General features: G+C 41.3%; 1 protein-coding gene and 1 pseudogene across 1 annotated transcript in view; one reads left to right on the top strand and one right to left on the bottom strand.

Moving 5' to 3' along the window:
* The window catches only part of LOC138022043 (RNA-binding protein RO60-like), a 6,041-nt gene extending 603 nt beyond the window's left edge, over positions 1 to 5,438 (top strand). The window contains exons 1-4 of the mRNA XM_068869067.1: positions 1 to 650; positions 1,320 to 1,604; positions 2,610 to 2,843; positions 3,942 to 5,438. The exon at positions 1 to 650 is cut by the window's left edge and continues 603 nt beyond it. Of these exons, the coding sequence (XP_068725168.1) occupies positions 1 to 650; positions 1,320 to 1,604; positions 2,610 to 2,843; positions 3,942 to 4,238 (1,466 nt within the window). The 3' untranslated portion in view covers positions 4,239 to 5,438. The remainder of the gene's footprint in view (positions 651 to 1,319; positions 1,605 to 2,609; positions 2,844 to 3,941) is intronic.
* Positions 5,439 to 11,224: 5,786 nt separating this feature from the next.
* Positions 11,225 to 13,982, bottom strand: LOC138038003 (zinc finger protein 14-like; annotated as a pseudogene).
* Between the last annotated feature and the right edge of the window lie 2,420 nt (positions 13,983 to 16,402).

The raw sequence follows: 16,402 nt of genomic DNA, 5'->3' as shown, positions 1-16,402 counted from the left end.
CTCAACCGAAACTAGGACAAGAAAACGCTCAGGCTTTGTTGAGACTTATCAGCGAAGGTCGAGGCCCCGAAGCCGTGAAAATCATCGTTGAGTATAGCACTGAGGGTCGCACAGCTAAACAAGATCCGATAATCTTGTCTCTGGCGATATGTGCTCGTTCGAAACACTTGGAAACCAAACGAGCTGCCTACGCAGCAATCACAAAAGTCTTAAGAATTCCTACACATCTTTTCATGTTCGTTGAAATGTGCGAGACGCTGAGCAAACCAACATCGACTGGCTGGGGTCGAGCGCACAGAAAAGCGATCCAAAAGTGGTACACCGAAAAAAAACCACGGAATCTTGCAGTAGCCGTGACAAAGTACAAGCGACGAAACAGATGGTCCCACCGTGACCTTTTTCGTTTGTGTCACGTTAAACCCCAAAACCCAGCTATCCAGTTCGTCATCAAGTACGTTGTTAAAGGCTTTGATTCCGTGCAGCAAGATGCAGAGACTCCTGGTCTGGGTCAGGATGTTGTGTCTGTTTTTAACTTCTTAAAGGCAGTGGAGGAAGCCAAGTGGATGGGCCAAGATCAGCTAGTGCATTCTATCAAGGAACATGGACTTGTGAGGGAACATGTACCCACACAACACCTGAACACAGCAAAGGTGAGAACTTTTCTCTTCAATGTGTATTTGCATATCTTAATGTTAGCTTGAAAGAAGCTATATGGCGTAACTACGGGGCTCACTATGCAATCTGTCATGATCTGTTTAGACTGGGGTTATCCTGTCAGGCAGTGCTTTTACAGTGTAACCCCTACTCCTGCCCACTTCCCGCCCCTGTTAAGCTGCTTACCATGAGATCTGGAAATCCTGGGTTCAAGACCCGCTCTGACCACTAGTGGAAAATGATCCTGTTAGACCCTGGTTCAACTTCTCAGCTGCACTTGTAAATAGCCAACTGGGTGGCCTCTGGCCAGTTGGGATTTTAACCTTGAAATGGGGAGTGTTCAATGAGAGTGGGGAGTGGTATGTATATATTCATTTATGTTATACATATGTTTTGGTATCTTTGTTGGGTTATGGGGCGGTGCTCTAGCAGTTCCATGTGGCCCTGGCAACTGACTTTTGCCTTCAAGAAGCTAGGAAATTGCAAATTTGTATAAAAAATCTAGATTTCAAAATTTCAGAGTATTGGGCTCCCTAAAACATTTCTTAGAGTACAGTCTTGGTTTAGAGGTGACTTTTCAAAAGAAATCTACCTAAGTGTAAATGTCTAATGCAATAAAATCTGCTGTCATTCATTGACTTAAATGACCCTTTTTTGTTACAAAGATCTGGGAGGCTTTATTGGAACAAATGCCCATGACAGCTATGATGAAGAATCTTGGTAAAATGACAAAAGTTGGAATACTTGCACCCAAGTCAGAGGGAGCAATTAAAGTTTGTCAGATGCTTAAAGATGAGAAGAGCCTCAAAGATGCACGTATTCATCCGTTCTCAATTCTTATAGCTCTGAGACAGTATCAGGCTGGCCGAGGTGAAAAGGGGCGCCTTTCTTGGACTCCCAATCCAGCCATTGTTTCAGCATTGGATAGGGCTTTTTATTTGGCTTTCAAGGTTTGTAATGAAGCTCCTTTCATATTAATGACTTAATTTACAATGACGATGCATGTATCCATAGTTAATCCAGTATTAGTGCAAATTATGCTTCAAACATATATCATATTTAATCCAACATTAGGCTACTGTATTGACCAAACCAGTTTGGTGCATAAACGATTGACTGTTTAGCCAAAATGTGTACCCGCTCAGGTAGCCAGTAAGAGCACAGAATTTTTTTTTTACTTCTAAATCATGTTGCCTGCTCAGGTAGACTGCGTTGTTATAAGTCGTGTTACATTAGGGCAGTAAGGATGGCACCGTGATAAGGCTCGTGCCTCCCACCTCTGCGGACCAGGGACTGCATCTTAAGTTTGTATGTAACTTACTGTGAGGGTTTTTCTCTGGGCACTCCGGTTTTCCTCCTTTGGCAAAATCAACTCCCAGCTTATTCCATTTGGCTACAGGTGGTGCTGTGCTCTCAGGGACTGAGGGCCTAGCCAGCTGCACAGCTCCTTCAGTCTAACCTCGTTGAGCTGCACCCTTGGAATTTCAGTCTCTGATTGCAGGAAAGGGTGATTACCAAGCCATATATTATTATTAGTAGTATTAGTATTAGTATTATTATTATTATTATTATATTACATAGCGTTACAAAGTACTTCCTGTTCCTTTGTTCGGTTTATGTTGCCTGAACTTTGGAATACTGACTTGTGTCTGACTTGTAAAGGCAGGGCAGCCTGGCTGAGTGTTTAGCGTGCATGCCTTGAGATCTTGAGATCCTGATTTCAAGGTCTGTTGTGATCACTAGCTGAAGATGTTCCTGGTACTCTCCAGTTCAACTTCTCAGCTGTGCTTATAAAAATCAACTTGTTTGCCTCCAGCCAGCTAGGATTTTTAAGCGATGTTCTGTTCTGCTTTATCATTATTTTTCGTTTCCCTTATTGGCTCTGCGAAGCTGCCATGGGGACTGCTTAATTTAATTGTGTGTCTAAAGCAACTCATAACTGTTCCATTTTGCAGTTTGTGGAGCCCACCTACAAGAGATACCTTTTGGCCATTGATGTCAGTGGCTCAATGACGTGTGGGAACTGTATTGGTACATCCATTACACCAAGAGAAGCATCTGCTGCCATGGCAATGCTTACAGCACGTACAGAGCCACAGTATCACTTTGTTGGTTTCTCTCATCATTTGGTTCCTCTAAACATTAACTCCACTCAGGAACTTGGCACTGTCCTTAGAACCCTTGAACAGGTGAATAAGTATTACCAAGACTAGTAGTGAGGTTAAGTGTCCTTCTGATGAAGACCATTAAATAGCAAAGAAGGTTTTGGTTAAACATGTTTCTTAAAGTGAGATAGATTTAAATAATGATGTTCAACCTGTGACTGAATTCTACTTGCAACAGTCATCAGTAAGTTGTGCCTGGGTGACTCTTCAAAATGGCAAGAAGTGGGTGTCCATTTTTTTTACGGTTTTTCAAACAGGAGCACCACATGCCCTGATTCTTTGATAAGCACAGAACAACAGAGGCAAGATTTGGTGGTTTTGATGTCCCTTTGATGATGATGATGATGATGATGATGATGATGATGATGATGATGATGATGATGATGATGATGATGATGATGATAACAATGATGATTTATTGTGTACATTCCATTTATAAGACAATGAAAGTTACAGCAATAAATTAAATGAGATCTGAGGCATATAGACAATAAATAAATTAGAGTAAATGAAAAGAAAATACTATCAATATTACAGTATTAGTTGGATCGTATCGCTACCTTACAATTAAAATATGGGCTATGTACATGTGCTAAGCAATTCCTCAAGTGCTCAGTTTTTACTAAAGCAAGTTGAAGTTTTGATCAGGATGAGCACTCAACAGTGAAAAGTATGGTCAATTATAATGGCTGAGGTTCATCTCCCCTAATCTTACTTTAAAAAAAGCCTACTTTCAGATTTTGTTAACCCATTAATTCCCAGGAGTGGGACTTAATAGATTTTGCTCTGTCTAACGCCAGACAAATTTACCCGTTAATGGGGGCAGTGCAGGGGGCTTCAGGTGTCAATGGGTAGAGGTTGTAAATACTCATTTCATGGGAAATATAGCGTATTTTATGGTATCTCTTGTGAAAGCATTTAATGATGGCTTGTATGTTATTTAGTTTGAAGTGCCAGGCATCTCCTAACCTCAATTGACCAAGGGGAGTGGTGACCTGGTAAAGAAACCCCCCCCCACCCCTCCCCTTACCCGCCTCCCTGCTTGTTGTGTTAGAGTGGTCTGATAGTTGGGACTACCTGTAGGGCAGGTTCCACGTAACCATTTATGATTTAAATTTGTAGGTACCCATGGGTGGCACCGACTGTGCACAGCCTATGATCTATGCCAGAAAGAAGAAACTTAAGGTAGATGTCTTCATTGTTTACACCGACTGTGAAACATGGGCAGGTCAAATCCACCCAAGCGAAGCACTAAAGAGATACAGGCAACTCTCTGGCATTGATGCAAAACTGATTGTGTGTGCCATGACCTCCACTGGTTTTACACTGGCTGATCCTGAAGACAGAGGAATGCTTGATATGGCTGGGTTTGATTCAGCTGCTCCAGATGTCATTAAACAGTTCGTCCTCGGGATGTGAGTGAAGCGTTATTGAAGTATGGATTATTATCCAAGAAACAGTTTCAAATTGCGCGTCCACCGAACCAGAGCCAATTAAGGTTGGAGCAAAGACATATCCGGACACTTTAAAGATATTTAGAATCTTCTGGGCTCGGTTGTTCAAAAGCCGCTTAGCGCTAATCCCAGATTAAAAATTAACCAAGGAGTTTATTTCTCTACTCCCACATGCGGTTCAACGCTGATATTCGGCGAAACTTTACATGAGAAGAAGTCAATCTTGAAAAACAAAAATAGGCAAAAGAGTCTTTCAACAAATAGATGAAAACATGATATCAAAGTTTACGCTAATCCTGGATTAAGTTAATCGGCTTTCGAACGACTGGGCCCTGGGATATTAAGAAAATTTCATGTTGGAAAAAAAGCATGACATTTATGGAGGATTGTAAACGTTAAGGTGGGAGTCGCTTTAAGGCTTAGTACAGAAGAAAAGCTTTGCTAAAAAACTGGATTTGCTCAAACGATCTCGTTTTTTACCAAGGGGAGTTTCGAAGGACTTTTATGTTAAAGTGATTCTTCCAGCTGTTAAGTACGGTTTAGTTTTGGGTGGTTCATGTTCTAATTCTGATATTTTTAAGTCAATAGAAAGGCTTCACTGTAGAGCGGCACGTATAATCTACAATTTACCTAAGGATATGGCTTCGGAGGACGTGCTCAGATACGTTCAGTGGCCTACCTTTTCTATTTATTATAAGTTAGAGGTGCTTAGACTTTTTTACAGGGCACATCGCGAGTCTTTACCTGAGATAATTTACGAAAATATTGGCCAAAACCGTGTTAGCTCTAACTTCATTCGAGACCAGAATCGTCTTCTCGTGCCAAGGTACGAGTCAAGATACATGAATCAATGATGAAAGACTCTCTCTCATATAGAGACGCATCATTACGGAACTTTGTTAACTATAATAACAAGGAAGCATCAATGACCCTGAATTTTAATCAGCTTAGGAAGCGAGTCAGCGCTATATATAGATTGTAAGTTTGAATGTACGTCAACATCTACTATAAGATGCAGACAACATAATTTTATATATTACTGATCACTGTTTATATATTACTCATCACATATAATATACCTGATTTGTGAATCTGCCCTGATGTAGAATAGGTTAGTTTAATACTCAGTTTATGGGAAATATAACGTCTTTTATGGTATCTCTTATGAAGGCGTTTAATGATGGCTTGTATGTAATTTAGTTTGAAGTGCCAGGCATCCCCCAACCTCAATCGAGCAAGGGGAGTGGTGACCTGGTAAAGAAACCCCCCCCCCCCCTCTTCCCCTTGTTGGGTTAGAGTGGGGAGGTTCCACGTAACCCTTTATGAGTTAAATTTGTAGGTATCCATGGGTGGCACTGACTGTGCACAGCCTATGACAAATTTCCGTTTTGAAATAAAGTAGTCAAATACCTACGGCAACGATTGGCAAATTAACGACTTCCCGAAACCAGTCGGAAGGATCTGGATTGTATCCTTCGACTTGTACACTATAATTATTCTTTAAAGCCTGCTGAGCTTCGTTTGTGAGAATTCAGATTTCTCTAACCTCGCGAGAGCGTAGTCCAATGCGTTGTGGAAGTGTTCTTCTGCAGAGGAAGATGCCATATTTATAAAAGTTTGACTTTCCACGCATGGTCATGCAGAAGACCCTTCACGTACGCGCAGTTATTCAACCAGAACCAGAAAACTCTTGTTCCGGTTCTGGATTCTTCCAGAGCCTCCCACGCCCGTTCCACTGAACAAGGGTAACGAAAGCTTCCCTGTACCCTTCCATTTTAGTACTCGCTGTGCCACCTCTTCCCCTCTCCTTCGGGCTCGGTCTATCGTTTTGTCCAAATTGCAACCGCTGAGGTCCTGTTAAAAATGTACCCAATTTGGAGAGGTTTAGATCTTGTTGCCTTTTTACGTCTGTTTTAACGCTACTACTCTCTTTGCCCGTGACAAAAACCATTGCCTTGAAGCATTATCGAGTTTGCGCTGTCGCTGGAGGTCTTAACCGTTCTCTCTCAAATTATTACCCTTTCCTAAGCTGTGTAATTTTTCGGACAGGTTATCATTTGGTCAATCGGAGAGGAATGATGTGTTCAAGGCAGGTGTTTTCTATTACAGCGATAACTTGCGCTCAACGTTTCGTGGCGCCAAGCGAGAAAAAAAAACTTGCGAGCAACGTGATTGGCTCTGGTCCTTTTCTCTTATTGTGCAGTGTTGTGACCCAATCCCAGTGTGCCTTGCTCACACGTTGGAAAATTTTATAACGAGAGTATCATGATGCCCTCGCATGGACAGGTCTACACGCTGTGTAAATTTGTGGTCTTACACCACTTCATAACTTGGATGATTTTTCCGACAATTTAATGATGATAAATGTCTGATGTGCCTTGGCGGTTTTACGTGAAACACAGGGACTTCTCGCTGACGCTTTGATTCAAAGGCTTCAGACCTATCAGTGGATCCAACTGTGCCGGCGCTCACCTTTTCCTCATTTTTTGTTTGGGCCTATTCGACTCGATGCACTTACTTCAAGCCTATTTGCCCCAGCGTAACTACAGTAAATGGTGCCATGGTTTTTAGTCATTTTACAGGAGCCTATGCAGAGGCTTACCTTCGTGGCATTTGTTTAGAAGAGGTGTTGGAGCAAGGATGGCACAGTCGGTTAGTGCGTGGCCCTGGTGTGCATAAGGTCCCGAGTTCGATCCCCGGATTTCACATCCTTGTTTCGACTTCTTTCCTTTCAGTGTAGCATAAGTAGCTTTAAACACCCTTAAAACGGAGCACTGATGGAAAGAGGGGGGTAAAATAAGCGCACCGTCGGCTTCCTGGGAGAATACCCTCTAGAGGGTAAAGGAACTTCCGACATTAAATAAGGTGAACCTTTACCTTTACCTTTGTGCTTCAGTGCTTATGATTCTTAATTTCCACGTCAAACACCGGTCTAGGTTTATGACTGACCTTGTGGTAATAGGGACCTTAAGATCGGAGTGCGAAGACGACTACGAGTACGAGGTTTCCGTACTGAGCATGCGCATAAAGTTTGGAGGGCGACATTTTTCGAAGTGCGCGTGGTCAGAACGGAAAACTCGTACTCGTAGTCGCACTCGTTCAGCGATCTAAAGCTAATGCAATCATCGTCATCTTTCGTCCACCTGCGGTGTTGCGTTACAGTGCTTTTAATTCTTGGTCTTCACGTCACACAATCGCCACGCAAGAAAATTTCGCTATAAGTGATCGCCCGACATTTCAAAGATCTTTTATATGAAAAGAAAGGTTTTATCAAATAAGGATGTTGGAGATCTAGGTCGATATAATAACCGGAGTGCTCTCTTCGATGTATTTTAAAAATAAAGGCTTAACTTGTTTCAATAAACAGGGCCCTATACGCATGTGCAGGTCATAATCATAAACCAACTTACACGCAAGGTGACTTTTTTAATGGTTACCATTTGACTTTAATATCGTCTCTCTTTAAAATGTCATGTTAACCTTGCCAATTACAGAGGATGTGTCGGCGAAGCCTTGTCTGAGGCGACACAATGTAAGAAAAAAATCGTCTATAGTTTTCAAAGACCTGGGTCGTCCTTGACTCGCTGAATGTTCACTATGACCAGCCTGAATGTCGTCTCTTGCAGAGGACGAATAGCGAATGTTTTCTCCAGTGGTCCCAGGCCGTCAAAAATCGTACAAAGCCCTCATCGTTTTGAAGAGTCACTTTTTTGAAATATTCTCGAAGCAAAACAATCGCCACTCGAGTTCCCTGGATTTTTTCTCCAGCTCAGGGATTTTCTCATTCAACAGGGAAACCTGTGAGTGAATGCGAGTGAATTAAGGCATCCTTTCTAGAGATTTTCTCCAGCCATAGCTTGGGTATTTCACGCTGGGTGATGACGAAGGAGTGCTGCTCATAACAAAATTTCGTCCGGATCACGATTGATCACCGTTTGATCGCGTCCACTTTTCACGTCTTCCTCCACTCAGCAAAGCGCCTTTAAAAAGTGTAACTAATAAACCTTGAAAACATAAAACTGTTAAACTCCTATTTAAAATCAATGCCTTGTACTTACCGTTTTACAAGCAAAGCCTTTGTTTCATTAAGGGAATCCCCACGACACCTCATCGCGCAACCAAAACCGCAACTCTTCATTCTTCAGCGCAGAAGGATTTAGTCCAGCTTACGAGGCTCCGGGAATTTCATCTTCGGTAACTGAGTAATTCACTGTACTACATGAGGACCCCATTTTAGGAGGATTTAGCTCTGATAAGACCGGAATATCGTATAACATAAATCTGCTGACAGCCGCTACTAAAATTCTCCAGACTGAAATACGGCCTAGCAAATCTCGCTTTCATGTATTAGAACCTACAAGTAGTAGTAGGTCGTTCCGCGTGTCCGCCATTTTTTAATACGGTGTATACTACTGACGACAACTGAGATCACATTACGTTAAAATTCAGTTGTCCGTCAGTAAACTAACAAGGCATAATTAATGGTTGGTTTAATGTTACTTATTTTCTCCAAATAACCGTTTACCTTCTATTTTATAATATATGGGATAAAACACCAAAAAAATGATCTTTGATCTTGCAGGACCAAGAGAGAAATCCCAAGCGCGGGGCAGTATAGCTCTATCTTGCCTGCTAGGGAAGCCAATCACAGGACGGTATTTTGTTCATTTTTACCAGCTCACGGAGCTAATTATATAATAAGATACCTTACATTTGTAAAGGTCAAAAAATCTTTGCATCGCTGCACTCATTTTTATTAGAGTCTTTAAGTGGCAACACCCAGTACGAAAAGTTGTTTGGCAATATCTTTTTTTTTTTGCATCGTTCGTTGCCATAGCAACAGGGCCATGCCCAAAAACCCCTCATTTGTCAGGTTTCAGACGAACAGCAATCCCCCCGGGCATACCCCGGGCATTTGACTCCTTTTCTTGCCCGGGGGGATGGACTTTGATCATCTTAGTCTTCCCGGGGGCGGGGCATTTGATCACCACTTATAGCCACTCACTAGCCTCGATTTCATGTTACGTTTCCACGTGGGTTGATAAATCATGGCGGAGACAAACTTAGATGCATTCAAAGGTAAAGATTCCGCATTCGTGGCTGATTGGTTGAAAAGCAAAGGCCTACAGAAAGAGATATTTATACCTGTTACCTGTCCTCTTTGTACCTCGTGCCATGTAGGGCCCTGGTTCTCCTTGGTGTTGTCTATTAAACCATGTTTACATACACAGCTTCAGAAGCATAAATAGAAGCTACTGAAGAGTTAATGAACAGTAATCTGATAATTTTCCCTGGGGTGGGGGCATTTGATCACCTGAAATGGACCTATGATGAGGCATTTGAACAGCTTTTTGGCCCGGGGAGGGGTCATTTGAACGAAAATTTTCCAAAAATTCAAATGCCCGGGGTTGTAGCTTCAATTTGACTGGTACATTACTGTTTTAGATTCTCTTTCGTTCGTTTCGTATACTGATTTCCCGAAAACCTTCTTTTACGATGCCTGGCTGAACGAAACTTAGGCATGAATGGTTGTTAAACGGGAAAGAAATACGTGAATTCGAAGATCCAAAAGCTGGAATTTCACTTTTGAGTGTTCACAACTGGAGATTTGATCTTTCTCGCAGGCTCGCTCAGTCATCCCACTATGAACGTGTTTGTATATGTTACAGGAGTCCTTTGTTCTGTTGGCGGTCGTTTTTCAGACCTAACCAAGGTATAAGCAGACCCGTTGCCCATAGCAACTGGCCATGTGACCTTAGCAAACAGAAAATCATCACAAAAATAGAATTTTTCCAAAAAATTTTTTTGTGGCGATGATCTCAAGTAAATTATACACCTTTTAACCCACTAAAAAAATTATCAAAAATTTTGCCATTTTTAAGGTATCATACCACCCTTAAGATCCTTTGTTTGGATGACGCACTTGATTTACTTGGGTTGCTTAAGGTGCTTTGAGGTACGGTTCTTGGGGTGCTCTGCTTACTTGAGAATGGGGTCAGTAGTATGCTTGTGACTGACTCGGTGCAGGAGCCCATCTGGAGCGTGCAACTTCCATACAGCGTCTGTGAAATGGCGTTTTCGCAAGAAGGTTTATTTTTAGACTAGCCCTTTCCGCGAATTAGGTAAAAAAAAAAAGGCAGTTCCAGTTCGGTGACCCTATGACGTCAGCTTAATTTCTTGTAATTGGTCATCGGGCTCCTGTGGGAGTCTCATTCGCGGGAAATTCAATCTAAAAATAAATCGGTCTGTGAAAACGCCGTTACACGAACACAGTAGAGTTGTAAGCTCCGGGTCATGGGTTCCTGCTCGGTGTGAGATTTATAATGTGCTTGGAGCGTGATTTGGCTCCTCTGTATACGTTTTCAGCGTTTTACCCAGTTCAGAAATTTCGTTAAAAACTCATGTTTTCTCTGCAACCAACCCGTAAGAGTTCCTTTCCGGCTAGTGAGGATGCACTATAAGATACCTGGCAAATCAGTGACGAAATGGAAGGTTACAACCAAATTGAACCGCCAACTTATCGCAGGAGTTTGGGTTTTGAGGGGCCCTTTCTCGGGCATGCCACACAGACAACAATGCTAGTTTTGTTACGTTACATCCTTCAAACAAATAAACGAGTCTTGGAAACACGTCTAAAAGAGTTTTTCAGATCGAGCGGATGTTATACGAATTCGTTTTCGTGTTTTTTTTTTTTTTTTCTGAAGAATAATCCTCTTCCTCCTTTGCTTTAAGACTTTTCGTCGACGTCGCCGTCGTAGATCTTTAAGTCCTTATTCTGTCATCGAACTTGAGAAGGAGTAGTGACAGCACTTGCGTTCCACTGGGCGCAAGTGCACTACATACTAAGTCACCGGGTTGTAAGAGTGTAAGTCCGTGGTGGCAATAGGCCCGCAGCGCGTGCAGAAATCACAACAATAAACAGGTCTGTTGGAAGCGTGCTTGAGTTTCAACAAATGAGCCCCTAGAATTTGTGACGCTGATGATTAATAAAGCAGCTTCTATTTCCAAAACGAATCGAATTACCGGATGATAAATAACCTTGTCTAGGAGAGTGAATTTTTGACTTTGCAGAAACAATGGTCAACCTCAAGAGTTGTGCCCTTCCTAAAAACTGTGTATCAATATTTATTTACTTTTGCATCAATATTTGTTCTGCATAAAGCAGGCTAACAAAATCTGTACCTTGCTTAGGTCGCATTTTTCAGCGTTAAAATATTATTTTTGGTCCTGTTTCGGACAGCAAGTCTTATATTTTGAGGTTTCCCATCCAGATACTAACCCTACTGGGTAGGGGTTAACTTGAGTGAACTTTTGTCTTGGAGAGCTGTCAGACACTCAGATTACACACTCAAACTTGTGGTTAAAAAGAATTTGTAAAAGAAAGTTGAAAATGATCAACAAGGTCAGCCTTGAAGCCAATGTTTCTCATTCCTCTTTTCATTTTCTTCAATCTTTCTGGGTTTAGTATTTTACTAGTATTGATTTATTGCACGACTGATAAACAATGCAAAAATGTATTTTTTAATGATAATTTTCAGCTTGCTAATACCAGCCTTCATCAGATTTATTTGGAGATCTAATGAATTTACAGAATATATAATTATACACATGTTATGAAGTAATTAGTATATAGTGTTTCAACAGCATTTTATTGTTTTGAAATTTTGGTTTGTTTATCCAGTAGCTATATCACATTGCATTATCATTTGAAATTGTCTTTAATTACTTCATAACATGTATATATTCTGTAAATTTGTTAGATCTCCAAACAAACCTGATGAAGGCTGGTGGTATTGGCCATCCAAAATATCGTTAAAAAATACATTTTTGCATTGTTTTATCAGTAGTGCAATAGTCTACTTGACTTTCATCAATATTTTAAATGCATGGCAGAGGACTGGGACTAGTTGCCCACGCGCCTTCTATTTGAAGTGATGTCAGATTTCCAATGAAAACGTTACTTAAAAGAAACATCCATGCAACCTTTTTCTACGGCTGTTGCCTAAAAAGCTTCCTTAGCAACCACTGTCTTTCATTAGTTAAGAGCCACCATTTTAAAGTGGTACTATGATCAAAAAATTGCCTCCTTTTTTCAGTCAGATTTTGAAAGTGCGTTTCCTTAACACCTGCCTGGCAAAATTGTGAGCTTTGATTTTTGCTGAAAGGCTGTTCACTTTGAGTGTAAGGTTTGGATTTCACAGCCCACCATACATCACCTTCAAAACTGACTGACTGCACCTCAGAGGGTTGGAGCTCAATAGCTTAAAATTTCAGCATGTTAACACAGTTTATTATGTATACAAACAACAAGTTTAAAAATCTGAAAGCCCAAAACTCTCGTGCTACATATTAATTCAGTAGCGTACAAACGCAATGCATTCTTAAACTAATGAGTCTTTGATGTCATTTTCTCCTCAATCCAGCTCTCTCAAGTTTTTAAAGTTAGTAATGGCAGACCATTAAACAGGAAAATTTCAGTTTAAATGTGTGTCTTTGAAATTAGGGCTTAAAATTTGGGTCACTTAGTGTTTAGTTAACGTGTAGTTTTGAAATCTAAAGGAAAAAAAGATTTGATTTTTTGATCATAGTACAACTTTAACCTTTCCATTACACCAAAACACTTGCCACAATGTAGGCATTCATGCGGCTTCTCTGCAGAATGGACTCTTTCATGGGTCCTTAAACTTTGTGCTTCAATAAAACACTTTCCATATTTTTGCATTCATAAGGCTTCCCTCCAGTATGGACTCTTTCATGTGTCCTTAAACTTCCTGCTTGGATAAAACACTTGCCACGCTGTTTGCATTCATAAGACTTCTTTCCAGTATGGACTCTTTCATGTGTCCTTGAACTTTGTGCTTTGCTAAAAAACTTGCCACACTGTTTGCATTCATAAGACTTCTCTATAGTATGGACTCTTTCATGTCTCCTTAAATCTCCTGCGTGGCTAAAACCCTTTCCACATTGTTGTTTGCGTTGATTTGCAAGGCTTCTCTCTTGTGTGGGCTTTTTTGTGTTTGCTTAAATGTCCTGCTTGGCTAAAACACTTGCCACACTGTTTGCATTCATAAGGCCTCTCTCCAGTATGGACTCTTTCATGTGTCCTTAAAGTTCCTGCTCGGCAAAAGCGCTTGCCACACTGTTTGCATCCATAAGGCTTCTCTCCAGTATGGACTCTTTTATGTCTCCTTAAAGTTCGTGCGTGGCGAAAACACTTGTCACACTGTTTGCATTCATAAGGCTTCTCTCCAGTATGGACTCTTTCATGTATCCTTAAACTTTCTGCGCGGCTAAAACACTTGTCACACTGTTTGCATTCATAAGGCTTCTCTCCAGTATGGACTCTTTCATGTCTCCTTAAACTTTCTGCGTGGCTAAAACACTTGCCACACTGTGTGCATTCATAAGGCTTCTCTCCAGTATGGACCCTTTCATGTGTCCTTAAATTTCCTGCTCGGCCAAAGCGATTGCCACAATGTTCGCATTTATAAGGCTTCTCTCCGGTATGGACTCTTTCATGTCTCTTTAAACTTTCTGCGTGGCCAAAACACTTGCCACAGTGCTTGCATTCATAAGGCTTCTCTCCAGTATGGACTCTTTCATGCCTCCTTAAACGTTCTGCGCGGCTAAAACACTTGTTACACTGTTTGCACTGAGAAGGCATGTCTAAATCAGCGGAACTCAAACTTCAGCTGAAACTTACTCAATACTCCCGCCGTTGGGCGGAAATCGCGGACATAGGATTTCGTGAGACTTACATTCATGTTGTCACGGAAAAGACAACTCCGCTGGATTTTTGTATTTTTGGGCTCATAGGTTCAGAGTTTAGAACCCGTCCAACTGAAGCCGCTGATTGAAGTATTGCCCCGAGAGTCGCACCAAGAAAATGACGGCAATTAACTGTCTGTGAAACAACCTTTTCAACGAGTGGCTTTGGAGGACATTTAGATGAATTTTAGGCAATATATGCCACGGCGAATATCTCAAAGTTTAGCTGAGAATGGTTTGGTGCATTTTGGCTTGTTTTTGACCAAAAAAACCGCAACAGTGACATGTAGCAGAGAGTTCTTGGAGCTTGACTTTAAAAGATTCCAAATCGCAGTTTTAAGCATTCCGCCATACTGTCGTCAAGGAAAAAATTCTTCTGATCTTCAAAGTTGAATACCGCATTGATAACGATTTGGAGAAGTGCAATTCTTTTCGATATTCTTAGGTTTCCTCGCTTGCAAGCAGAATCGCAGTGAACAATTTGCAATTCGGTCAGTATAAAATGCAGACTGCAGACTGCAGATTGGGTCTAAAATGCAGATTGAGGCCCAGGCCTAGACCTAGGCTGAGGCCTAATTTGTCCCTAGTCTGCATTTTAGACCCAATCTGCAGTCTGCATTTTAAACTGACCGATTTTTCATCCAGTTTATGAGGTCGCGTTGATTTAATTTACGTCTTTTCTCCCACCAAATGCTCTAAATTTCTTGGCCACTTGTGACTCAATGTAGCGCAAAAATGCTGTGTCGAGAGCGCATGCCTGTCCAAGATTTCTGACTATTGAAAATGTTGATACTATTTTTGAAAATTTGAAACTCTACCGACACTATTAACAAGAAGGCCAGTTGTCAAACCCTATTGTGTGAAGACATTATTCAATCAAATAGCCCAGTGAAGTTTGATTCACATGCCAAAGACATGAATTCATTCCTTGTTTAAGGAATGATGCGAAATGTTACGTGACCATTTTACAGAAAAGTTCAAGTAACATTCTTAATCTGAACTTGACCCACCTGAATGGTCTAAACGTCACAATGAAAAAGTGGTGCTAGCGCTGAAAGCACTAATTTTTAAACTAAAACTAGTGATCAAGTGAAGCTATGGTCCTTGCAGTTATGAACGCAATTTTAGCAATTGCGTGGAGAGGCCTGAAAAATTCAGGACTTCAACGGAGTTTGAACCCGTGACCTCCCGATGCTGGTGCGACGCTCTAAACAACCGAGCCACGAAGCCACCGATATTGGGAGCTGGTCATTTGCGTGTTTAAATATACCCGTGATGAATGAATCAACGAATGAAATGATGTATGAAAGAAATCATACATTGAACTGCGGATATGAAATCAAGTGAAGTGAAGCTCTGATCCTTCACTCCGGGTTCACTTGATTTCATATCCGCAGCCGGTCAATATTTGATTCATTTCATATATCATTTCGCTCACGTAATAAATGGTCTAATATATAATGCGCGCGGATATTTTGAAAGTTGTGTAGTACTTACAAATATGAGCAACTAGCAAAATATGGGATTTATCATTCCACTATTACGCTATTTTCAAGTACTCTGGCTTCTTACAGCATTGACTGAGAATCGTATCGTTTGCATAATAAGGCGCGTGCGAATGACGTAAACAACACAGACGAAGCAATTAAAATTGATTGGATAAATGAAATGACGAGTGACAACCGATGAGAAGCTAAATTCTGGGGCTTTGCACGGAGTTGAATACAATTTCTTTTACTGAAAAACTCGGCCCGTTCCGTCCGCACGTATTTGCTCTGTTCTAAACCGCTCAAACCGGGACACTAAAAACAAATTGCGATTTTGAGACGGCAGTACCACATTATATTGACGGTTAGTTGGGAGAAAATATATTCCGTATTGGGCGGAGTCGCGAAGCGACGGAGGCCAATGCGGAATATATTTTCTCCCAACGCCGTCAATATAATGTGGTATTGCCGTCTCAAAATCGCGATTTGTTTTGTATCGCGATCCATCATTTATAAGGATAAATAAAACTGTAAACTAATCAACCCGCGCCTGATCGAAATTTCAATTCTTTCTACTTGCGAAACGTATTTGTTTGCGTACGTCAGCAACCCAATTCAGTGCAACGACGTCAATTTCAACATTAGAACCAATCACAGGCCGCAAAAGTGAGACGGCAAATACCACGAAATACTGACGGCTCGTTGCCTCCTCACATTTTGCCAGGTCTCTTGACCAGATATGGTAAAACTGCGAAATAGTGGAATAATGAATGTATATACATTCATTTCAACGAATCCGTTCAGGGGAACAACTGAGAGACTTCAAAGCTCCGTTGGTAGAGTGTTGCACCGGCCTTGCAGAGGCCTTGCGGGG

The sequence above is a fragment of the Montipora capricornis genome, chromosome 2 (assembly GCF_036669925.1).
Source record: "Montipora capricornis isolate CH-2021 chromosome 2, ASM3666992v2, whole genome shotgun sequence".
Classification (NCBI taxonomy): domain Eukaryota; kingdom Metazoa; phylum Cnidaria; class Anthozoa; order Scleractinia; family Acroporidae; genus Montipora; species Montipora capricornis.
This window is presented reverse-complemented; position numbering and strand designations above follow the sequence as displayed.